Raw genomic sequence first — 26675 nt, 5'->3', positions numbered from 1 at the left:
TCACAGGTAGATGAAGTCACTTCATGTGATACAAAACTGTTTAGCTAGGTGAGAAAACTGTCAATGGAGATACTGTTTAACTTAGAGTCATGGGAGGTAGAAGGTATGACATTTTTTGTGACTAATTAGCTGCTGTATTGTCTTAAGGAAGTTACATAAGTTATCTGAAACCTAGGATCCTGACATATAAAATGTGAATAATACTATCTCAAGAGTTGTGATGATTATGATATGTATGACATACACATATATGTATGTGTGCCTATAAACTTTAATACTTTAGCTATAAGGAAACAAATTTTAGGTTTTCAAAAACGTTAAGAAAAAGGATGTGAAAATTTTATTTAGGCAGGTTTTACTGTAACAGTGTTATTTTTTTATAAAATAACTTTATAAAAGAGTCCATCAAGATATTATATAGAAAATACACACAAAGGAAATATATATACACTTCATAAAAATAGAATACATCCTGGCAATTGCTTCCAGAGTCTGTTACCACCATTTACAGTGTATTGACGTTTAACGTTTATGCTAATTTGAACATACAAGATTTTCAAGAAAAACAAAACTGTCCCACTGGTATTTAAAAAAAATTGTTTCCAATTGACAGGAAAATTTAACAAGTCTAGAACGTAAAAGTTAGGGAGATGGGACTTGCCTGGCAGTCCAGTGGTTAGGACTTCACCTTCCAATGCAGGAGGTGTGGGTTCAATCCCTGGTTGGGGAGCTAAGATCCCACATGTCTCATGGCCAAAAACCAAAACATAAAACAGAAGCAGTATTGTAACAAATTCAATAAAGACTTTAAAAAAAATTAAAAAAAAATTCATGGTGCTAACTGAATGGAAGGCCATGTCAAAAATGTTAGAGCAAAGATCCATGCCATAAATAATCACTGAGGACAAAAATATTTTTTTCCTATTATCCCAACTGGTTCAGCTGGTTCCACAAAGTCACTGAAAATAATCTCCTTATTTTGTATGTTCAATCAAGGTGAGCATCATTTGGTATCAAAACTTTCTAGAAGCTGTACTATATTTCTACAGTGAGTGGTATTTCTTTCTTTCCTAAGTGAACATAAGTATGTAAGTCCTATTATAAAGTATTAATACATAAAAAAGCATCTTCATAAGTTACTCGGTAAGCTTTGATCAAAACACATAGCAACCAGTTTTATTATTCTAAAAATGGTTAAATGCTCAAATCCACTTGGCTTTTTTTTTCTCTTTTTATAGGAAATTATCTTAGCTACTATGTTACTATAACACATCACTGATGGTTCTTGTTAGATGTTCAGAATAATCTTTGCGAAGTAACTGCTCCAGTGTAATAAATAAAGAAAATACTAAGGGACTTTTGTAGACCTTACCAAAAGATATGACCATGGTGGGATCATGAAAATACCTCAGCAGTACCAAGGAAGGCACACAAAAGAGCACAGCACCATTTTCAAGTTGCCAAGATTGCAACTGTTCAGGAGACAGTAATCTGGAAGAGAACTTGATTCCCATGATATATGCAGTTTAATTATGTGGATTAGGCTTTGGAGAGCTGCTTAGTATGGATAGGCAGACACAGCTATATAAACTATGAATGTGGTCTGATATTCAATGGTCCCGTTGGCACTGTAGGATAAGGCTTGAACCCTCATGCGGTAGGTCTCTGGTTCTCGTAGTGGTCGTGTAGTGTACACCACTCCTTTAAGGTTTTCATCCCTTAAGGCAAAAGGAACAGTCTGTTCCTCATCTATCATGAGGAAAGTTGTCCTGGGATGCATCACTCCATCCTGTGTGTATGCAACCAGCCGGATCAAATCCTGATTGGCGTCTATTCCAAATGGGAGGGAGACAAGTTTGTATTCCAAGGCATATGGGCTCAAGGCACATTCCAAATCATTGGGTGGACAGTTCTTGAGGCAGAACCTAAGGACAACAAACACCTGAAATGTATACAGTTATCTTGGCTTGGAAAGCAGGAGAACGCATGATGCAGGTGGTTCTGATCCATGACAACTTTGGGGCATTAAAGGTAGGAGACAGTCTGACTGCAAAGCACTAAGTCTCACCCCATGTTCTGTGTCATTAATGGAAACCAGATGCCAGATGGTGATGAGAATGTGCTGGTCTAGAGTCATATCTCTCTCTCTCAGCTCTATTAAAATCAGAAGCTTTTGAACTGTTGAAGAAAGTATGAGTACCACAAGATGGTCTTTAAAATGAAAAGTCAGTTTTGGAAAGAGAAGCATCTGCACATATATTGGAAACAAGGACTTCTTAAAGAGAGGAATGTAAATGATTTAAAAATTTTAACATCTACCCTAAGACTATTTGAAAGCAGAAATAGAATATATTGATATTTGGTTTACTTTTCTAAAAATAAGAGAAGTCAATTAGGACTCCTGGAAAAAAAAGTTCCTTCTGTATTTGCCTTCCACATGATTTTAGATCAAAAATACTACATTTTCTTCTTCCAGGGCCCACAGTGGTTGTTTTTGAGTCGTCATGACTTTTAAATTGTCTGCCAGAAGTCACTGGTAATAAAGAGTAAAACTTAAAAACAAAAAAGTACAAAGGACCATGTTCTGAAGATAGGGATTCTTCAGTCATAGTATTTTTAAAAGTATCCTAAGTCTGCGCTTCTAATTTTTTCCCTTTCCTTCTCGTTACCCTCAGACAGATTACAAATAGGTTTTTGATGGATCCTGGCCAGTCCGCACTTGACCGTGTTACAGTAACATGGTAGTCACCGCTGAGAGGAAAATAAAGTATGAGATCCAACCAGCATTTGGTTTCAGAACCACCTTATTAGTGGACCCTATTCATTATGGCTATTATCTCATTTTCCAAGCACCCCACTAACTTGGTACCTAAACAGAATACAACATTTCTGTAAGGGGAGGGAGAAAATAGAAGAGCGGTGTATTCAGAACCCAGAGAAGACAGTGTTTCAGACAGCAGGATACGTAAGCAAGATGAGATGTGAATAGACAGACCACTGACTCATCTTTGCTCTCCTCCACGCTCTCATGGAGTCATGTTGACTCATCACCATAACAGCCATGCTACTTCTTGGAGCGCTCTAACGTCTGAGAGCCCTGAAAGCCCTGAGGCAACACCAATGGAAATGAGACAATTTCAAAGAAAAGCAGGCTCTATCACCCTATAAAATGCCTCCTGCTGAGGCAGAATTCTAGATGTTGCCTGGTAGATTACATGCTGGGGAGACTTGCTCCAAGAAACCCTGCAGCTCAAAGTGATGGTTTCAGCTGCGGTGGCTGCTGCAGGATGAGCTCATTTTTTGCCAGTTCACTGAAGAAGGAACACACCGTAACTTTCTATCCCCTGGGGGCTATTGACTTCTTGTGAGTGAAACATGACTGCAGACAGGGGTTGTTGGTCAAGAAGAGAGAGGAAGAAGGATTTTCAAAAGCATGTCTGGGAAGAGAAGGCAAGACATACCCTGACACAGGATCCCGCTGGTAGCCGGGTGGACAGGGCGTCTGGATACACTGGTAACTTCCTCTCATATTGAAGCACATGCGATTCGGCCCACAGTGCACATTCTGCTCCAGACACTCATCAATATCTACAATAGCACAAGGAACATGCACCGTCAGCAACTCAGGTCAGAACACACCATCAGGGCAGGCATTGTGGATACTGGACTGGAACGTTGAGGTCTAGCTTTCTCCTCTCCATGAATGAACTTGGTAGCTGCACTTCAGCTTCTTCACCCACCAAGGGGGGATCCTGATTCCTGGTGTGCTATTTCCCAGACTGCTCTAAGTTTTTTTTAAACATATGTGAAAAGACATTGAAAAATAAGAGCTATAAAAGTAGAAGGGAAGCTACTAAGAAACTTGTTCTTTATATTTAGAAACAGAATGTATTTGAGTTTTGTAAAGCCAATAATATGTTAAGTTCACTAAAAACAAGCTAAAAATTTAAAGGACACTTGTGAACCTTTCTGTAAAGTGAAGAATCTCTTTAAAACATGAATGATCCTTGATCCTTCCCTAGTATTTTCTTTTGTAAGTTCAAATTGTTGAGTGGGAAGCAGGGCAGTGGAAATTAAAGAAGTTATTTATTTAGGGGAGACTGTACAGGTCATTCAGATCTTGTGCAGAGAGATGGAATAAAGAAAAAAAACAGGATCAAGAACCATAATCCAAGTTTGATCAAATCTGAACTGTGTAGAAGCCAGCCTCAGTTGTTACAGGTGGGATGCTCTCCCTAAAGTATCTCTCCCTAGGATATTGGGGGGACATGCAAATGAAATGCTCTTTATTTTGTTGTTTTCTATGCAAAGTTGTTAAATAAAAACACTCTTAAATCACCCAAATTTAATAAGCATCAAGATGAAGCTAAAAGAAACTTATTTTTGAGCTTTCTGAAAGTAAGTGTTTTTAAGCCATGATTCTTAACTTGAGGTCCATATTTGAGCATCAGGAGATCTGTGAATGAAAACGTTTCTGTGCGCGAGTGTGTAGGTACACATGCATGAGTAAGCAAGAGAGATAAAGCAAGGCTGAGATTGGACCCTCCTTCCAGAAAATTTATCAGTCATAGAGTTCAACACAATTTAAAGGATTAAGACCCCAAAGTTAAGAATCATATTTTAGAGCAATAGTTTCAAACTGTGATATCTGTATTCCCCTGGTAGTGCATGAAAATTCCCATCAGTATGAGAGCAGGCAAATATTTTGGGAATCAATTTCCATTCAGATTAAAAAATTTTTTAGTAAAGTACAGTTGATTTACAATGTTGTGTTAGTTTCAGATGTACAGCAAAGTGATTCAGTTATACATACATATATATGTATATCTATTCTTTTTCATATTCTTCTCCCTTATAGATTATTACAAAATATTGAGTATAATTCCCTGTTCCAAACAGTAGGTCCTTGTTGGTTATCTATTTTACATACAGTAGTGTGTGTATATATAAATCCCAAACTCCTAATTCAGCCCTCCCCCCTTTTCCCCTTTGGTAACCATAAGTTTGTTTTCTATGTCTATTAGTCTATTTCTGTTTCGTATAGAAGTTCAATTTTTTTTAAGATTTCACATATAAGTGATATCATATGATATTTGTCATTCTCTGACTTCATTTAGTATGAAAATCTCTTTTTGGGTGTTTTGTGTTTCCATACAAATTTTAGAATTATTTGTTCTGGTTCTGTGAAAAATGCCATTGGTAATTTGATAGGGACTGCATTAAATCTGCAGTTTGCCTCGGGTAGTATAGTCATGTTGACAGTATTGATTGTTCCAATCCAAGAACACGGTATATCTTTCCATCTGTTTGTTATCTTTGATTTCTTTCATCAGCATCTTATAATTTTCAGAGTATAGGTCTTTTGTCTCCTTAGGTAAGTTTCATTTTTTTTTCCCTTAGGTAGGTTTATTCCTAGGTATTTTATTCTTTTTGATGCAATGGTAAATGGGATTGTTTCCTTAATTTCTCTTTCTAATCTTTCACTGTTAGTGTATAGAAATGCAAAAGATTTCAGTGTATTAATTTTGTATCCAGCAGCTTTACTGAATTTATTAAGGTCTAGTAGTTTTTTCATTGCATCTTTAGGATTTTCTATGTATAGTATCATGTCGTCTGCAAATAGTGACAGTTTTACTTCTTCTTTGCCAATCTGGCTTCCTTTTATTTCTTTATCTTCTCTGAATGCCATGGCTAGGACTTCCAAAATAATGTTGAATAAAAGTGGAGTGTGGATATCCTTGTCTTGTTCCTGATCTTAGAGGAAATGCTTTCAGCTTTTCGCCATTGAATATAATTTTAGCTGTGGGTTTGTCATATATGGCCTTTATGATATTGAGGTAGTTTCCCTCTATGCCCACTGTCTGGAGAGTTTTTTTTTTTTTATCATAAATGTATGTTGAATTTTATCAAAAGCTTTTTCTGCATCTATTGAGATGATCATATGGTTTTTATTCTTCAATTTGGTACTGTGGTATACCACACTGATTGATTTGTGGATATTGAAAAATCCTTGCATCCCTGGGGTAAATCCCACTTGATCATGGTGTATGATACTTTTAATGTATTGTTGGATTTAGTTTGCTAGTATTTTGAGGAGGTTTGTACCTATGTTCATCAGTTATATTGGCCTGTGTTTTTTCTTTTTTTGTGGTGTCTTTGTCTGGTTTTGGTATCAGAGTGATGGTGGCCTCATAGAATGAGTTTGGAAGTGTTCCTTCCTCTGCAAGTTTTTGGAACAGCTTCAGAAGGATAGGTGTTAACTCTTTTCTAAATGTTTGATAGAACTTGCCTGTGAAGCCATCTGGTCCTGGACTTTTGTTTGTTTGAAATTTTAAAATCAGTTTCAATTTCAACACTTGTGATTATTTTGTTCATATTTCCTATTTCTTCCTGATTCAGTTTTGGGAGATTGTACCTTCCTAAGAATTTGTCCATTTTTTTCTAGGCTGTCCATGTTATTGGCATATAGTTGCTTTTAGTATGTATGGTCCTTTCTATTTCTGTGGTTTCAATTGTAACACCTCCTCGTTCATTTCTGATTTTATTGATTTGGGCCCTCTCACTTTTTTTCTTGATGAGTCTGAAGGTTTATCAATTTTGTTTATCTTTTCAAAGAACCGGCTTTTATTTTCATTTTAATACTTTGACTTATTTTTATTTTATTAAGAAAATTTTATTGGCATATAATTGATTTACAATGTTATGTTAGTTTCAGGTGTATAGCACAGTAATTCAATTATACATATACATAGGTTCATTCTTTTTTAAAGAACCAGATTTTAGTTTTACTGATATTTTGTTCTGTTTTCTTCATCTGTTTCATTTATTTCTACTCTGATCTTGATTATTTCTTTACTTCTACTAACTTTGAGTTTTGTTTGTTCTTCTTTCTGTAATTGCTTTAGGTATAAGGTTAGGTTGTTTGAGACTTTTCTTATTTCCTGAGGTAACCTTATACAGCTATAAACTTCTCTCTTAGAACTGCTTTTTCTGTGTCCCATAGGTTTTGGATCATCATGTTTTTGTTTTCATTTGTCTCTAGGTATTTTTTTATTTCCTCTTTGATTTCTTCAGTGATCCATTTGTTTAGTAACGTACTGTTTAGCCCCCATGTGTTTGTGTTTTTTGCAGTTTTTTTCTTGTAGTTGATTCCTAATCTCATAGCATTGTGGTCAGAAAAGATGCTTGATTTCAATTTTCTTAAATTTACTGAGGCTTGCTTTGTGGCCCAGAATGTGATCAGTCCTGGAGTATGTTCCATGTGAACTTGAATGCGTATTCTGCTGCTTTTGGATGGAATGCTCTATAAACATCAATTAAGTCCATCTGGTCTGATGTGTCACTTAAACGCCGTGTTTCCTTACTGATTTTCTGTCTGGATGATCTGTCCATTGATATAAATGGGGTGTTAAAGTCCCCCACTATTACTATGCTACTGTCAATTTCTCCTTTTATGTCTGTTAATAATTGCCTCACATATTATGGTGCTCCTATGTTGGATGCATATATTGGGTTGGCCAATAAGTTCGTTTGGGTTTTTCTCTAACATCTTAAGTAAAAAACCTGAAATAACTTTTGGCCAACCCAATATAGTTACAATTGTTATCTCTTCTTCTTAGATTGATTCCTTGATCACTACATGGTGTTCTTCTTTGTCTCTTGTAGTGGTCTTTATTTTAAAGTCTCGTTTGTCTGATATGAATATTGCTACTGCAGCTTTCTTTTGATTTCCATTTGCATGGAATACCTTTTTCATTCGCTCACTTTCAGTCTGTATGTGTCCCTATATCTGAAGTGGTCTCTTGTAGACTCTATATATACTAGTCTTGTTTTTCTATCAATTCATCTGTTTGTAAACATGTCTTTTGGTTAGAGCATTTAATCCATTTACATTTAAGGTAATTATTTATATGTATGTTCTTAGTGACATTTTGTTAATTCTTTTGGATTTGTTTTTGTAGGTGTTTTTTCTTCCCTTCCTCTTTTGTTCTCTTCTCTTGTGATTTGATGACTATCTTTAGAGTTGTGTTTGGATTCCATTTTTTTCTGTCTGTGTGTGTATATTATAGATTTTTGGTTTACATTTGCCATTAGGTTTTCATATAGGTGTCTCTATATATACATGATTGTTTTAAGTTGTTGATCTCTTAATTTCAAGTGCACTTCAAGTATCCTGCATTTTTACTCTCTTCTCACGATTACTGGGTTAGATATCATATTTGAATATGGATGATTTCCTACCTTTACTGTAGGTTTGCCTTTACCAGTGAGCTTTCCCATTTTGTAATCTTCTTGTTTCTAGTTGTGGCCTTTTCTTTTCCACCTAGAGACGTTCCCTAAGCATTTGTTGTAAAGCTGGTTTGGTGGTACTGAATTCTTTTGCCTTTTGCTTGTCTGTAAAGCTTTTGATGTCTCCATCAAAATCTGAATGAGAGCCTTGCTGGGTAGAGAATCCTAGGTTGTGGGTTTTTCCCTTTCATCACCTTATTTATATTGTACCACTCTCTTCTGGCCAGATTTTCTGCTGAAAAATCAACTGATAACATACAAGGGAAGCCCCATGAGATTATTTATTGCTTTTCCCTTGTTGCTTTTAATATTTTCTCTTTGTCAGTTTGATTACTATGTGCCTTGGCATGTTCCTCCTTTGGTTGATCCTGTATGGTACTCTCTCCATTTCCTGGACATGGGTTACTGTTTCCTTTCCCATGTTAGGGAATTTTTGGCTATTATCTCTTTATATCTCCTCAGGCCCTTTCCCCCTCTCTCCTCCTTCTGGGACGTCTACAATGTGAATGTTGGTACATTTGCTGTTGTCCCAGAGGTCTCTTAAACTATCCTAATTTCTTTTCATTTTGTTTCTTTATTCTGTTACGTGGCAGTGATTTCTACCACTGTGTCTTCCAGCTCACTTATCCATTCTCTGCCTCACTTATTCTGCTACTGATTCCTTCTAGTGTGTTTTTCACTTTAGTTATTGTATTCAACTCTGTTTGGTTGTTCTTTATATTTTCTAACTCTTAGTTAAAAACTTCTTGTAACTTATTGCTCTGTGCATCCATTGTTTTCCTGAATTCTTGGATCATCTTTATGATCATTACTCTGAACTCCTCAGGTACATTGTCTATCTCCACGTCACTTAGTTGTCCTTCTGGGGTTTTATCTTGTTCTTTGGTCTGGAACATACTCCTCTCCCCCTCATTTTGTCTAGATTTCTATTTGTATTTTTATGTATGTGGAAGGTTAGTTATGTTTCTTGAGCTTGGAGAAGTGGCTCCCTGTAGGGGATGTCCTATGTGTCCCAGAAGTACACTCCCTTCTTGTCACCAAGGGCCAGGGACCAGCTAGTCCTGGGGTAGGTTCTTATCTGTGTTTGTGGACTCAGTTCTGCAGGCTGCCAGACTGTAGTTTTTTTGCTTCTGGTGGGTGAAGCTGGGTCTTGACCCTCTGGTGGGTAGGGCCATGTCAAAGGGCATGTCTAGAGGTGGCTGTGGGCTCAGGAAGTCCTTATGCAGCCTGTCTGCTGATGTGTGGTGCTGTGTTCCTGCCCTGTTGCTTGTTTGGCCTGAGGTGTCCAGCATTGGGGTCTACAGGCTGTTGGGTGGGGCCAGATCATGATACCAAGATGGAAGCCTCTAGGGGAGCTCATGCTAATAAATAATCCCCCTTACCTCTGCCACTGGTGTCCTTGTCCCCACAGTGAGCCACAGCTGCCCCCCACCTCCCCAGGAAATCCTCCAGGACCAGCAGGTAGGTCTGGCCCAGGCTCCTAATGAAGTCACTGCTTTTGCCCTGGGTCATGGTGTACACAAGACCTTGTATGCAGCCTCCAAGAGTGGGTCTCTGTTTCCCCTACTCCTGTGGAGCTCCTGGACTCAAGCCCCACTGGCCTTCAACATAAGTGCTCTGGAGGCTCCTTCTCCCAATGCCAGACCCCCAGGCTGGGAGCCTGACATGGGGTTCAGAACTCACTCCTGTGGGAGAAGTTCTGTGATATAACTGTTCTCCAGTTTGTGGGTCACCAACCCGGGGGTCATGGGGTTTGATTATATTGCGAGTGAGCCCCTTGTACCATCTCGTTGGGTTTCTTCTTAATGTCTTTGGATGTAGACTATATTTTTAGGTAGGTTCCAGTCTTTTTTTAAATCAATGGTTGTTGAGCAGTTAGTTGTAATTTTGTTGTGCTTGTGAGAGGATGTGAGCTCAAGATCCATCTACTCCACCATCTTGTCCTGCTCTCCATTCAGATTTTGATTATCCCTGCGTTCTCCTTCTTAAAATCAATCTGCTTGAGAATTTCCTATGGCCTAGAGTTCTTTCCCAAACTCTTCCCTCTTACATCCTTCTTCTGCTTTACAAAAAAATGTTTCCACTAATTGCAAATCTCTTTATGATACAGGGTATACAATGCTTCCAGGAACATAGGAATGGTAAGAGAATTGGTGACATATATTGATAGTGGCAGGCCTTATTTCATCATGGCTACAAACCAATGATCTTAGCTCTCCATTTTAAATTAGATTTCAGAAGTGAGCTGACTGTCATAGGAACACCTACTAACACTTTTACTTGAACAGAAAAATGACTTTAGACATTTTTCTGACAGTCTGGTTGGTTTTACAATGAGTACACACTTTAAAATTATATGGTGGTCATCCTCCAGTAACTGAGTTAAGTGTGCAGTTCCAAAGTTTTGATTAAAATACATTGAAAGCATGTAAACACCAAACAACAATGCCAGAACTCACGTCCTCTGTAACTATTTAAACATGATAAGAAACTTTGGAGGTTGATTTTTACAAGTATGAGTGAAGTATAAGGTTTTCAAATTTCTTTTTGGAGTAGGTAAACAAAAAATATGAAGACTAATTTTAGAGAAAGTTTAACTCAATGGGCTGCACAGAGCCACTTGTAACATTTTCTTCTTTAGTATTTGAATAAACATGGATTCTGATGTATAATTGGACCCAAATCAGTTTTTTGGAGAGGTAGGTTCTAAAGGTCAAACGTATTTCAGTCATGGAATTGGTGCCACAACCAATGGGTATGTGTAACTATTATGTCATTTCATAGTAGTGACTTGGTATTTGCATGATGGTATTTATATTGATCTTGGGTTAAATTTTTGAAGTTCTTTCGTGAACTTGTAAATAACTTGGAATATTACTATAAACAAAAGGTGAGAAGATATTCCAAGAGACAGTATATAAATCATGGAGAATAAATGTTAAAATTTTAAATTATTTGCCATTTGCATTTGTGTCAAAAATGAGCATTTTTAGATTTGGTTCCAAATATATTCCATTTCTTAAGGAAATGACATACAATGTAATTAGTTTCTTTAAGCTTAACAATAATCTGCACAAAGTCAAAAGATATTAAGCTAGAATGATATGGAGTAAATCACTTACTTGACTTTTTAGTTACTTAGATGTGCTGTTAATGACATAATGTGCTTTCTATTACTCATTTTATATTAGGACTAGTCTTCCTCCAGGAGTGGAACAGAGTGAAACATGTTTTATTTCAGTTAAATCTTGCCTTTTGTCTCTGTAAATCAATTTCTAATTATGATTTTATCTGCCAGCAGTGCTCCATCTCCTTGACAAAGTGAGATTGTCTCAGAATGAAGTGAAAAGCCCTTTAGGAAAATGTGAAAGAAATTCAATTAATCTTATCTTCTTTTCTCCCCATAAAAAAAATTCCCTTCCCATCCATACTCCAAATTTCATTTTAGCTTCAATTTTTAGAGTGAACTTATACAGAAACATGGCGGCCAGTGGGTTGCTAGGGTCCATGAAAATGGTGATTGGAGGCCAGAATCTGGACACACGTCCAGGCATAATAAGAACAGCTCCTTTATCACAGATTTTCATTGGCTGCAAATAAATCTATCAGAGATATGAGAATCTAATATACAAAGTGTTTGTCTCTAGCTCCATAATAATGTACACTTCCTATAGAAGAGCTTTCATAAAGTATTTGAGCTTTGGGGAAGGTAGCCCTCCTTTGTCTTCTGTCTACTGCTATCTCCTCAGGAGTAAGTATCCTATAGGCATTTACTCTAGTCACTCTGTTCATTCACTTTACTCATTGGTCTTAAAAAAAGAAGTTAGAAAAGATGGAGAAATCAGACTGTCTTCTGTTAACTGACAGTGTGGTGATGTCTGGTTTTTATAAAATATTAGAAAATTATGATAAAAATTAAAGTATAGGGATTTCATAGCATAAATATTATTGCTACAAGAAAAGAATACCAAGATGAGCTGAAAAACTTTCACAGTAATAGCTTTAGAACATATGAATGCATTTAACCAAGTGCTCTGGATACATTAAAAAAGTAATTTAGGATAAGCATACTTGAAACATTTGTCTTATAGAGGGTGTAGAGTAATTCAGATTCTTGACAAACATTATGAATTGCTTCTTAAAAACTTGGATAGATTAGAACACTCATTTCGAATGCAATGCCAACATGTAGTGTTCTTACAGTTTTAGAATTAGATTAATGGTGCTTAAAATTAGCATATGGATTTTTTAGTTTCTCTGCTTCTGGGGCAAATTATGATTGGTCATGTTTTTTGTTTTTCATTTTGCAGTCTGGTGACTTCCACCTTAGACTAGTCTGTCCTCATTCAATGTCAAATTCACTTTAATATCCCTTTTATTACTGACGCTTCTATCACTAGTGTATAAAGCTTCAAAAAAATTTATCTGTGAATGAAAAGTAGCAGTTTGTTCCTCATAAATGCCTCAAACACTTTCTAAAGTTATAAAGACTCCAAGTTATTCTTTAGAGTAAAGACTTCTTTAAAGGTCATAATTGTTGTCTCTCATGTCTTTTCTTAGACCACTTTTTAAAAAAATAATTAATTTTTGGCTGCATTTGGTCTTCATTGCTGTGCATGGGCTTTCTCTAGTTGCGGCAAGTGAGGGCCACTCTTCATTGTGGTGCACAGGCTTCTCATTGTAGTGGCTTCTCTTGTTACAGAGCACGGGTTCTAAGCACGTGGGCTTCAGTAGTTGTGGCACGTGGGCTCAGCAGCTGTGGCTCTCGGGCTCTAGAGAGCAGGCTTAGTAGTTGTGGCACATGGGCTTAGTTGCTCCACAGCATGTGGGATCCTCCTGGACCAGGGATCGAACCCATATCCCCTGCATTGGCAGGTGGATTCTTAACCACTGTGCCACCAGGGAAGTCCCTCATGTCTTTTTTTAAAACCACAAAAATATGTAACTCATTTAAATTGCAAACATTTTAAATGACACCTGTTTCTGACTTGTGCACATTATTTTCCACTCTCTGGAGTACAAGTGAAAGCTGAAAAATGTTTTGAACTGAAGGAGTGACAAGGGCAACTAAAAAAAACAAACTGGAATAATTTAGAGAAGAAAAAATCCTCTAATGAGAATATGACATAATATAACCCTTAAAAATCTGGCTAAAGGGGCTTCCGTGGTGGCGCAGTGGCTAGGAATCCACCTGCCAATTCAGGGGACACAGGTTCGAGCCCCAGTCCGGGAAGATCCCACATGCCGTGGAGCAAATAAGCCCGTGTGCCACAACTACTGAGCCCGTGTGCCACAACTACTGAAGCCCATGTGCCAAGAGCCCGTGCTCTGTAACAAGAGAAGCCACCACAATGAAGAGTAGCCCCCACTCGCCACAACTAGAGAAAGCCCGTGTGCAGCAACGAAGACCAAATGCAGCCAAAAATAAATAAAAGAAATAAATTTTTATATATATATATATATATATATATATATATAAAAATCTGGCTAAGGAGTTTGCAGTCTGGCTGGTTATTCCAAATGCTTCAGTATCTACCCCCTTCCTTCCTTGGTGCCTGGTGCACCTGTAGGGAGTGTAATGTTAGTGTTGTGCACTGCCACATCTTCAGAAGGATTCTTGGGTTGAAGAGCTGGAGAAGTTATAAAATATGGACAACGTAAGTGCTCTAACCTCTGTCTGTTCCCACAATACAATGACTCTGGTGTTCACAGAATCACAGGAGAGACAAAGGACCATTCCTGACATTGTGAGATATGTGATCAAGTCCTACCCTTGCTCTTGATGGTTCTAGGACATTGAGACTCACATAACCACTCTGAGAATTAGTTTTATCATCTGTAGAATGGGTACAAATTATTGTTCTTGACAAAACTATACTGCTGATTAAAATGAGATAATAGTTGTTTTGGAAAAACATAAAACTATAATGTACGTATGTTCTTCCAGTATTTCAAAACTTAGTAAGATGTTCCTCACAGGGTCAGTTCTTCATAAATGTTTGAGTGATGGCTGGGAGTAAAGGTTATTATTGAGTTCATTTTCCTTCTCCAGCCCACATGATCAGTGGGGGCTCTCAGGGAGTGTGAGGGGTGAATGGGTTGAGTAAGCATGTGGAAGCTCATGGGAACTCAGGTGAAATTGTGCATCCTGATCTTGGCTTCTGGAACACATTTCCATGAGCTGTATCCTAGCATCTTTTGTGAAGGGAAGTCTTTTATACATGACAGACACTAATAAAATTCAGAGGCTTATTAAGACCTATGTAATATTCTTAGATTTTGTCCATGGAATTGAGGTGGTTTCTTAGAAGACTTTAATGATTTATACAAGTTCATATTCTTTTGATCAAGGACACGTTACAACGTACTAAACCTCATCAATATACAGTGCTCCTTTCACATTTTTGTGTAACAATTTTGCTATTGAGATTGATGTTCTTTCTACCATCACTACACATTATCTAAAACAGTTATAACACCTACAACCTTGTATGATGATTATGCACTTATTTGCATGTCTGCCTCCACTAGACTCTAAGATCATGAAGGGAAGAGAGTGTACATTATTCATCTGTTTTAACCTCCTAAATCCTGCAACTCTGTCACATGATTGTTACTCATCATTTGACTCAAAGAATGAGTGGATTAATCAATTACCCACTGATCACTAAGACAAAGTATAAAATAATGCCTAATATTGAGGTACGTTTACTGAGCACTCTTCTCACTTCTCCTTTCTTCTTAGCTGAACTGTGAAAACATGTTTGAAGAGGTCTATTTCCATTTAGTTTTAAATATATATATATATATATATATATATATATATGATATGAAGTGGCTTAGGCATTCTTGCTCCTTCTAGTAAGACCATACCAAAAGTGTTTCTCAACTCTTCCTTTGCTTAATTGCTTTCTCCTGCTTGCAAAAGCAAGGGTTATAGATAAGTCTGACCCATGGGAATGTGAGAGGAGAGGAAGCAACTAGAAGAAAAATTATTCAAAAAAACATTTCTCACACTATATTGGTTTTACGTTAAGTTGTAGCAATAAATGTCCCAACGTTTTCTCACCTTGACATGTCTTTCCATTGAGCATGAGTTGATAGCCAGGCGGGCAGATACACTGATAGCTCCCAAAGGTATTTTTACACTCATGCTGGCAGGTGTCTCTATTTTCACATTCATCAATATCTGTGCAGAAAAAAAGCAGTGTGTATAACCATGCAAAACAAAGGCAGAAACTGTGACAGAATCAACTATAAACAAGTTGTTGACATACAACAGAAAACTTGATTTTATACTTGTGCTTAAAAATGTTCAAAGCTGTTTCATATCAGTGTATTTTTAGTGGAGTACAATTTAAACTGTCCTGTATTATAAAATATGAACATCTCTTCTGTGTATAAGCATATATGAGCTGAAGCCCCAAACTGGCCAATTGCAATATTAGTCAAGTAATTAAGATTGGAATGACAGATGAAACAGACCTGAACAGGATCCTAAACCACCAAGGTACTAAACTCTTGACAGAACACAGTAGAATTTACGTAAAAGATAAAGTTTCGATTGAGATTAACTGGGAAAAGAAATACTCGTTTCTATTTTATTTAAAGTTTAGCGGCCTCTCTCTCTCCAACAGCCAGGCCTATAGCTTTCTCATACGCAGATATCATTAAGCGGAGGCAGTTTTATCTTTGCGATAGGAATATTCATCCAACTTCATACAATTGTAAAGTACTAATGGCAACTAGATATACATATAGTTGCTATGTTACTTTGGACCAGCCACCTAACTTCTCAGGATCTCAGTTGATTCTTCTGCCAACAGGAGTCACTGATACAATCTCCCTACTTCACGGGCTTGTTGGAAGGCTCAAACACGTAATATATGAAAAACATTTTATAAATTATAAAGAGCTAAGTTACCTGATATTACTAAACAAAGTCAAGAAAACAGCAATAAAAAGAGTGGGAATAGATAGTAAAAAATTAACTGATATTTGCTTTCAGAATCAGGGATGGGATTTGAGAGGCCTCAGATTTCTTGTCTCAGTTGTGTTTTGCCTCATATTAAAATGTGTCAACCGGTGTTAGAAGGAAGAGAACGTGGTATGAAATGGGAGCAAAAGGGAAGACAAAGTGAAACCCTGGAGATGACTCAGCAAAAGACCTGTTCATTGTGCATATGCTCAGATGATAATTGCAATGACTCAAAATCTGTTAATGACAAATGCTCATCAAATATTTGTCACTGTTTTTGCCCCAGTTTGGTTAACCAAAGCACTCTTTGCAGAACTTTTGATATATTTTTACTTTTTCCCTTTATAATCGGCTTTAAACTAAGATAACAACAAATGTAAATGATGAACTCCAAGTAGTCGACATCACACTTTCCAGAGTATGAATTTTAAAGTGGCCCCAAGTGTGATTTTGGTGTTCAGAAGTAATGCAACGTTCGTTTTCCCTATTAAGCTTTGGAATCAATTCCCTAAAAAGCTAAATCTTAGCCCAAGTCTAACAAAATTCTGTGGTGTTCATCTGAATCTTTTGTAAGCTGTCTATCCTAGATGGTTAATTAAAGGCATTTGGTGTTTAGTGCAGGTTGCTTGTTGCATAATTCCAAAGCTGTCTGCAGTCTTAGTGTAAATTTCTTTATTAGTACCAACGCCAGAAAATACTCACCATATTTTAAGAAATAATTCTAAATGTCTATTTATTGCCCCCCAATAAAACTTAAATATCCAGTCATAGACTAGTTATAGAAATTTACTTTAGAGTCTCCAAGATTGGTCCTCACTCTGAAATAGTAGCTGTCTTACATAGTAGATGGTTTTGGGAAGGTAATTCATATAAACATATTAGTGTAATATAAACACAAAGACACAGAAAACATTCAGAGGACTCTACTGTGATGAAACTACAGGGCACAGATTGTGATAAAGAAATGGAGAACTGGTTATTGATCAGGGACTCTTTCTTCAAATGACTTGGACCTTCAGATGATCTAGAAGAAATCAACTAGATGGTATATGGTGTGGGAAATACCGTTTCACTCATTTATCAGAGCATAAACAAGGATTTTTGGAGCAGGAGAGTAAAGGTAGAAGAGAAGAGTTGTCTAAGACGAAGGCAGAGAATGCAATGTTAATAGGATATGAAAACCCTTCCGTGGGAATGACTATTTAGAAGAAACACTGAAAGACAAAATGTCAGATGTTAATTCTGTCAATAAAATAGTGAAAAGTTTCACTAACAAAGAGGTAAAAATTGTGGGCATGAAAAATTACCAAAATTACCAATGGAAAAAAACCAATAAGAATGGTTTGGAGCAGGCTGAGAGCAATGTTTGACATACTCCCAAGGACAGTGGAGTCCACAGGTTTAGTAATTAAGTAGTGTTTGACCATATGGGACAAAATGTTGAGAGTTGTTAATGAACCCATGAATGTTTCAAGTTCAAGGAGTAAAAGAAACTAGCACTGTCCACAGTTCTAGGAAGCTGATCACAGGGAGGAGATTCCATGTGCATCATGTTACGCTTTAGGTACTTCAAGACAGCCAGACAGAAAAGTTCTGGGAACATTTGGGCCTAGAGAATAAAGGTTAAAGAGTAAGGATCCAGAGGGTTTGAAGGTCCAGCTGAGTGGAGATAATGTGAGAAGCTGAGTCTGCCTAAGAGGGACTAAGGAAGCATGTCTAAGAAGATAACGATGCAGGAACAGGGCTTGGAGAAAGGTAGAAAAAGAAATGACAAAAACTGAAGTCAGAAGATATTTCTTCTAAATATCTAAAAAATGTTTAACAGAGAGCATATCTGGGAGAGAATAAGCAATGTTTGGAATGCTTAAGAAAAATTCAAGAACATGAGGTTAGCATAGGGGTCTTCAAATTTAAACAGAATTTCTTTCTTCCCTCCCCTCTTGCCTCCCTCCTCCCTTTCTTCTTTGGTTTCTCATTTCTTCTAACAAACTGTGGGGCTAATTTGTGTTTGCTAATTCCTGTTGGTGCATAGCTCAGTGACATGCAAACTGTGGATACTCACAGAAAATTGAATTAAATGAATGACAGATGGAATAGTTTGCAACTTAACTGAAGACAAGGTCTCAATTCTTGAGTTGGAAATTACACTTCACTTTTGCAAACAAATTAAATTACAGACTTGAGTTTAGGTAAAGATACTGAAAGCACATATGTTAGAATAATGGGAACAAGTTAGTTTTGTCCTGGCTTACATTTTCAGACTTACATATATACAAAATAATTGAACTGAGAGGTTCCACGGGGAGCGTGTAACAACAGTCAGGGCAGTGCTGGTTGCAGACAGAACAAGCAGTCGACACAGTAGCTGAGAGTTTCACTTTTAACCCACTGCTTTGGCATCCATCAGATAAAGCCACAATCTGACAGTATTATGTTATGGTGGCAATATGCATATTATTTTTTTAAAAACCATATTCTGGATGCCACTGAATTTTATTTCTATATAGCATTAAATTTAGTAACACTTTCAGGGGTGATCAAAAAAGAGAAACTGCCAATACAAAACAATAAATTATCAGAATGTACACATGTAAATACATCATTTGATAAAATTGCTAATAGTTTTAGGTGCCAGAGTAAATGTCTTGAAACTTGGGTCATCCCAGATTTGAGATCAGATGTAGTTCACTACACCCAACCTCTCACAGGTGCTGTATATATGCTTAGACTCTGTTCCGTTAAGTGAGCCCACAGAAAGGAAATGGAATATGGCTGACATTTACCTACACATGTGTCATGGCTCGCCTCAGAGCCTTCAGGGCAAGTTTTTCTAATAGTCCTTCTAGTCCTGGAGAGAGACGTTCTGCTGTTCCTATACTCTGAGTAGGAGCTGTAGAGATGTGAGTACTGTCTGTAATGCTGTTGAGGTTGATAGTTGTTTCTCATGGGGGAGAACCGTGCAAGGTTATAGCTATTGTACTGAGTGCCATAATTTGGCAGCCTCTCCAATCCAGCGCAAGATTTCCCGTCCCCTAATAAATGTTGTCCTGGTGGACAGATACACTTGAAGCTGCCGGGGGTGTTGGAGCACTGATATGCACAAGGCTTAGGCACTTGTTCACATTCATTAATGTCTGCTCGTGTGCCATGATACATAAAAAAGAGAAAAAAAAACATACACACATATACACACAGGAATAAAGAATCAGTCTGTGAAACAAACTGAAGACATTATGTTACCCTCCAAAGCAGGGAATACAGTAATTTCTCAGCTGTTGTGAACTTTTGAAAAAGCTTTCGTCATTCATCTATGAATATATAGAAAGATTCTATGACTGTCCCTGAAGATTGTTTTACATGTACAGTATAATCATATAGGGTCATAATGGAAAATGTGGTCTTGAATCCAGAAAAACTAGAGTTCAAAGTTAACATATAGATCTTAATTTTGTTGGTGGAGTGAAGAATGCAGTCAGATCTCTAGTTTGCATTTAATTACAATATTGATCACTAGTGCTTCTAATCTTTCATATAATTACAAGTTTCAGATGCAAGAATGTACAATGTACACCTACAAATAGTTTTATTTTCCTTTGTTTCTTTTGCATCAATAATTATTAATGAATAATCATGTCAAGCACATTTTCTTTAAAACATTAAAAAGAAGGAAATGAAGATACAGAATCATTCTTCCTAAGATAAACTCAAAGTTCAAAAATTAAAGTTATTTTTCTTTCTATTCCTAGGTCAACACAGAGTATGTACTCCTAACTCTTCTTGTAAATTGAAAAAGTGAATAAAGACCAGAGTTCAAAACCAAATTAATTCATTACCACTTTGGCATGAAAGAAAACAACATGAATAAGTAGAATAAAATTATTTTAGTAGGCAAAAGTTAAACTTAACATTTTAAATCTCTTTAAGGCAATGGCCCTACCTTCTTCACTGATTTATCCCCCAGCCCAATTTCTGACATTCAGCTTCAAGTCAAATTAGTGAACAAATAAACACATTTCATTCTGCTAGGTCACTGTAATGACTGATCAAAATGTTAAATTATAATACATGTTAAAGTACAATGTTAAATGTTAAAGTACAATATCTAAATAGAAGACTAAAATTATATATATTTCTGCTATTAAAAAGTATTTATTTTAAAAGCATTCATAATAATGATACTACATTAAACATTTTCTATGCGCAAAGTACTATGCTAGGGACTACATAAAGACAGAACTAAGTCTTTATGGAAGAATTTGCTATAAAGAATTAAATAGACAACCAAGGCATCTAATTTTAAAAGTATTGATATAATAGCATGCAAACCAAAAGCTATTTTGGTTTGTATTTAAAAGCTCACACATTTTTTTTCTGCATGTAAATGTAAATATTCTGAGGTGAAATATAATTTTATAGGTCACTTTCTTGATTGTAAATGTATTTTAAAAAAAGCATATGATTACCTTCTTACAGACATCTTCTACTATCGTTACCTGCCTTACTTTACATTCAACTATAACTAAGATGGAAACAAACAGGCAATTGGGAGAATTCAATGAGATTCTTAGCACAGGGAATGGCATATAGTATGTACTAAACATATGGTAGATAAAGTAATAATTATCAATTCACTCAAATTGTGTGTTCACATTTTAATCCTTCATAAATAAACCTTCATAGTACATATATACTTCATATTCAAATAAAATGTATCTATGCAAACATTTACATCACATTCATAGAGAGATAATCAATGAGCTAATCTTCATAATTAAGTTGTCATGGTAATTATACCACAGCCTCACTTTGATATGTATAGTGCATAGTAAGCACTCTGTAAGTAGTTATTATTATCACTTAAAAGTCAGTGTAAATTGAGCTCAATATGAAGTCTCTAAGAAGTAATTCAACTTATGTAATGGACTACTTAAACCAACTTACAAATCTAATTGTAGCAAGAAAGTATTTGAGGATAGAGTGGTCCTAACCAAGCTGGTAAAATAGTTTCCCAGCCTTTATTACTCAATAAGAGTTCCTGTTAACTTACCCATACAGGGTCTTCCAATTCCTTGAGACCGGTAACCTCTTGGACATACACAACGATAGCTGCCCTTCGTATTCTCACATATCTGGTTATATCTGCACTGATGGGTCCCATCTCTACACTCATCAATATCTAGAGACATGGAGGGCAATAAAAAGCAATAACATTTCCTATTTCAAAACCTAAAGTCATTATATTTATTTATTTTTAACATCTTTATTGGAGTATAATTGCTTTACAATGTGTTAGTTTCTGCTTTATAAGAAAGTGAATCAGCTATACGTATACATATATCCCCATACCCCTCCCTCTTGCATCTCCCTCCCACCCTCCCTATCCCACCCCTCCAGGTGGTCACAAAGCACTGAGCTGATCTCCCTGTGCTATGTGGCAAGTCATATTTAAAATGAACATTTTAATTGCTTAGAACGTTGCATTTCTCACCACGTGGTTGAGACCTGGAGTCAGAAAACCTGGGTTCAAGTCCCAGCTCTGCCACTTGTTAACGGGCCCCTTTTCCTCTTCTTGCTCTCTACTATGGGAAGAGTTTTCTTCTCAGCTTTCCCCCCTTCGCTATATCCCTCCTTTTTTGGCCATCCTATTTATACTAGTAACTCTAGTGAGCTTGCTGATGTGGACTTACAGCAACATTTCCATATTGCTACTTATCCACAGTCCCAAATTTCTAGCTGCTGGCTGCTCATCTCCATCGCCATGTTTTACTAGTACTTCAAACTCAGCATGTCTTCAGTATCTTATCACTACTCTCTTATTTATAATAACAGTATTCTTTTATCCCCAGTCAACCTGGCTGCAAACCTGAGTTATCTTTAAACCTGTTCTCTGTTTCCAAGATTGGGTAATTCTGCTTCCTTCAAACAAACCCATATATCCCCACTTTCCATTTCCTCATTTAGCTATATTTTTGCTGTAGCTTCTTAAACATCTTCTGATATTTCAGCTTCTCTCATTTCTAATTAACCTTATATATAATTACAGAATCAATATCTTAAAAATACTTTGTTACACATAACTGCATATGATGCTGTGAGCTTGCTACTATTCTTAGGAATTAAGAAAAATATTTACCTATATCCATATTGCTCAGGAGTCTTTGAAATCTGATAGTCTACCACCACCCCCCATTTTTTTTTTTTTAAGTATACTAAACTTCCATTTACCTCAACTAGTATCAACAAGTGGTCAATACTCCCTCATTTATATCTACACCCTCCCCTCACTCTTATATTATTTTGAAACAAATCCAAGACAGATTGTAACTTTATTAATAAATACTTCAGTATGAAATTCTTAAAATGTCCCATTTTTAAAAATGAGAAACTTACACTCAAATTTCTGTGTCATCTTAAGACTTGTTCAAGGTCAGATAGCTGTCAAGAAGGGAGGATGAATTTTAACATGTTTTCTCTAAGTCCAGCTCTTTCCCCCTCATACAGGGCTATTTTTCTTTCCTTTTTCTACCACCTCCATCTATTAACATTCCATTCAAGACTATATTTAAATGTGATCACTTCTATGACACTGCTGATAGTCACTCCTATTAGATATGATCATTCTTTTGAGTACTTCGGTACAATTTTATTTGTACCTCTTTTATGATATTTCATCCCAACTTAAATAATAGTTTTTTTTTCTCTTTTGTTGAGGGGAGTGGAGTTGCCCAATCTATGCCAGTTGATTGTTTAAGTACATGAGAGTAGGAATGCTATCAGTTTCAGTTTTGTATACTGTGCAGCTCATAGTTCTGCTAACTATGGCGGACTGGTACAGAATAGGCACACAAACAAACTTAGGGAGAAATATAATTTACTTTATTGCCTGGTTATTGATTTGACATTTAAAGAATATTTAGTTTTAAAATAATTATATTTTGAACTTTTAATAAATCTCTACAAACATAATTTTTTTCTTAACGCTTCCAACAAAATTCTTAATATATATGCTGAATTTCATATTAGAAATTATATGACATAATATTAATGTATGTGGATATGAAACTATATAAACCAATTGTGTAACTGATGGGAGTTCAAAATGGGCTAAGTCTCCCTGGTGAGCTTTAATTTCCTGGTATAGCCATGACCCTGGGACCCCAGAGCTCAACAACACTAGAAGTTGGGAGTAAAAAACCTATAGAAAAAGATATTTCCTTGTTAGATTAAATTTATTCTAATCATTAGTTTTAAGAATGGATGCCTTATTTGGCTTGTTGATGGTAAATGAATCTCAGTCGTTGAGATAGCCAGACACTCACCAATGCAAGTTCCGTTTTCTGCCTTGGTCATTCCGTTTGGGCAGAGATCAATGCATTTATAGCCACCGCGGGTGTTCTTGCAGTGCTGATCTGGTCTGCAAACATTCTGTCTACATTCATTTACATCTTGATGAAAGAACAAAGGTAATACAGATTGAGAAAGTGATTTCTTCCGACTTTGCATAAAAATTATATTTTCAGATTTTAAGGACATCATAAACTAATATAGATGATTATATAATCATGGTGTAAGGTTAAAATGTTTAAATCAATCAAGTTATGTAATGCACTTTATTTTAAAACGTTATGATAAAAATAATAAAATATTACTTCACATAGCTGGTAGCCATACTAAACACTTCCTCCTCCTAGAAGAAGAAAAATTATATATTTATACATTATATATAAGTATATATATATATATATGTATACACATATAAATTACGATTTTGTGAAAAAAATTGGTAATATAATAGGGGAAATGTTAAAAAAAATGGTTATGTAATTAGAAGATGAAACCTGTAATGTATAGCATTTGCTTCCACTTCGTTTTTGCATGGATCACATACATGATGCATGGTATTACAATCCAGCCCAGGACATGGCAGATGGATTAGATAAGGCACCATTAAGAAGTTACAAAGGGAGAATGGAACCAAGATGGCAGAGTAGAAGGACGTGTTCTCACTCCTTGTGAGAACACCAGAATCACAACTAGCTGCTGGACAATCATCGACAGGAAGACACTGGAACTCACCAAAAAAATACCCCACATCCAAAGACAAAGGAGAATCCACAATGAGATGGTAGGAGGGGTGCAATGACAGTAAAATCAAATCCCATAACTGCTGTGTGGGTGACTCACAGACTGCAGAACACTTAAACCACAGAAGTCCACCCACTGGAGTGAAGGTCCTGAGCCCCACGTCAGGCATCCCAACCTGGGGGTCCGGCAATGGGAGGAGGAATTCCTAGAGAATCAGACTTTGAAGTCTACTGGGATTTGACTGCAGGATTTTGACAGGACTGGGGGAAACAGAGACTCCACTCTTGGAGAGCACACACAAAGTAGTGTGCACATCAGGACCCAGGGGAAGGAGCAGTGACCCCAAGAGAGGCTGAACCAGACCTACCTGCTAGTGTTGGGGGGTATCCTGCAGAGGCAGAGGGTGGCTGTGGCTCACCGTGGGGACAAGGACACTGGCAGAAGAAGTTCTGGGAAGTACTCCTTGGCTTGAGCCCTCCCAGAGATTGCCATTAGCACCACCAAAGAGCCCAGGTAGGCTCCAGTGTTGGGTTGCCTCAGGACAAACAACCAACAGGGAGGGAACCCAGCCCCACCCATCAGCATTAAAGAGGATTAAAGTTTTACTGAGCTCTGCCCACCAGAACAACAGTCAGCTCTACCCACCATCAGTTCCTCCAGTCAGCAAACTTGCACAAGCCTCTTAGATAGCCTCATCCACCAGAGGGCAGACAGCAGAAGCAAGAAGAACTACAATACTGCAGCCTGTGGAACAAAAACCACATTCACAGAAAGAGAGACAAGATGAAAAGGCAGAGGGCTATGTTCCAGATGAAGGAACAAGATAAAACCCCAGAAGAACAACTAAATGAAGTGGAGATAGGCAACCTTCCAGAAAAAGAATTCAGAATAATGATAGTGAAGATGATCCAGGACCTTGGAAAAAGAATGGAGGCAAAGATTGAGAAGATGCAAGAAATGTTTAACAAAGACCTAGAAGAATTAAAGAACAAACAGAGATGAACAATACAATAACTGAATGAAAACTATATAGAAGGAATCAATAGCAGAATAACTGAGGCAGAAGAACGGATAAGTGACCTGGAAGACTGAATGGTGGAATTCACTGCTGTGGAACACAATAAAGAAAAAAGAATGAAAAGAATTTAAGACAGCCTAAGAGACCTCTGGGACAACATTAAACACAACAACATTCACATTATAGGGGTCCCAGAAGGAGAAGAGAAAGGACCTGAGAATATATTTGAAGAGATTATAGTTGAAAACCTCCCTAACATGGGAAAGGAAATAGCCACTCAAGTCCAGGAAGCACAGAGTCCCATAAGGGATAAAGCCAAGGAGGAACACTCTGAGACATTGTAATCAAATTGGCAAAAATTAGAGACAAAGAAAAATTACTGAAAGCAGCAAGGGAAAAATGACAAATAACATACAAGGAAACTCCCATAAGGTTAACAGCTGATTTCTCAGCAGAAACTCTACAAGCCAGAAGGGAGTGGCATGATATACTTAAAGAGATGAAAGGGAAGAACCTACAACCATGATTACTCTACCTGGCAATGGTCTCATTCAGAGTCGATGGAGAAATCAAAAGCTTTACAGACAAACAAAAGCTAAAGAATTCAGCATGACCAAACTAGCTCTACAACAAATGCTAAAGGAACTTCTCTCAGTGGGAAACACAAGAGAAGAAAAGGACCTACAAAAACACACCCAAAACAATTCAGAAAATGGTCATAGGAACATACATATCGATAATTAACTTCAACGTGAATGGATTAAACGTTCCAACCAAAAGACACAGCCTTGCTGAATGGATACAAAAACAAGACGCATATATATGCTGTCTACAAAAGACCCACTTCAGACCTAGGGACACGTTCAGACTGAAAGTGAAGGGATGGAAAAAGATATTCCATGCAAATGGCAATCAGAAGAAAGCTGGAGTAGCTATACTCATATCAGATAAAATAGACTTTAAAATAAGGAATGTTATGTTACAAGAGACAAGGAAGGACACTACATAATGATCAAGGGATCAATCCAAGAAGAAGATATAACAATTATAAATATATATAGACCCAACATAGGAGCACCTCAATACATAAGGTAACTACTAACAGCTATAAAAGAGGAAATTGACAGTAACACAATAAAAGTGGGGGAGTTTAACAGCTCACTTACACCAACGGACAGATCATCCAAAATGAAAAAAAATAAGGAAACAGAAGCTTTAAATGACACAATAGACCAGATCGATTTAATTGATATATATAGGACATTCCATCCAAAACAGCAGATTACACTTTCTTCTCAAGTGCAC

The 26675-nt window shown here is 36.8% G+C and overlaps 1 protein-coding gene across 1 annotated transcript in view; it reads right to left on the bottom strand.

Annotated features, from left to right (window-relative positions):
- Positions 1-319: 319 nt before the first annotated feature.
- Positions 320-26675, bottom strand: part of HMCN1 (hemicentin 1) — a 517679-nt gene continuing 491323 nt past the window's right edge. Inside the window, exons 102-107 of the mRNA XM_059076723.2 lie at positions 23587-23712; positions 21315-21443; positions 19051-19401; positions 15359-15478; positions 3462-3588; positions 320-1925 (exon numbers count right to left, since the gene is read on the bottom strand). Coding sequence (XP_058932706.1) covers positions 1559-1925; positions 3462-3588; positions 15359-15478; positions 19051-19401; positions 21315-21443; positions 23587-23712 — 1220 coding nt within the window. The 3' untranslated portion in view covers positions 320-1558. The remainder of the gene's footprint in view (positions 1926-3461; positions 3589-15358; positions 15479-19050; positions 19402-21314; positions 21444-23586; positions 23713-26675) is intronic.

This window comes from Kogia breviceps, chromosome 1 (assembly GCF_026419965.1).
Source record: "Kogia breviceps isolate mKogBre1 chromosome 1, mKogBre1 haplotype 1, whole genome shotgun sequence".
Lineage (NCBI taxonomy): Eukaryota > Metazoa > Chordata > Mammalia > Artiodactyla > Physeteridae > Kogia > Kogia breviceps.
The sequence above is the reverse complement of the archived record's forward strand: the minus strand, read 5'-3'. Positions and strand labels throughout refer to the sequence as shown.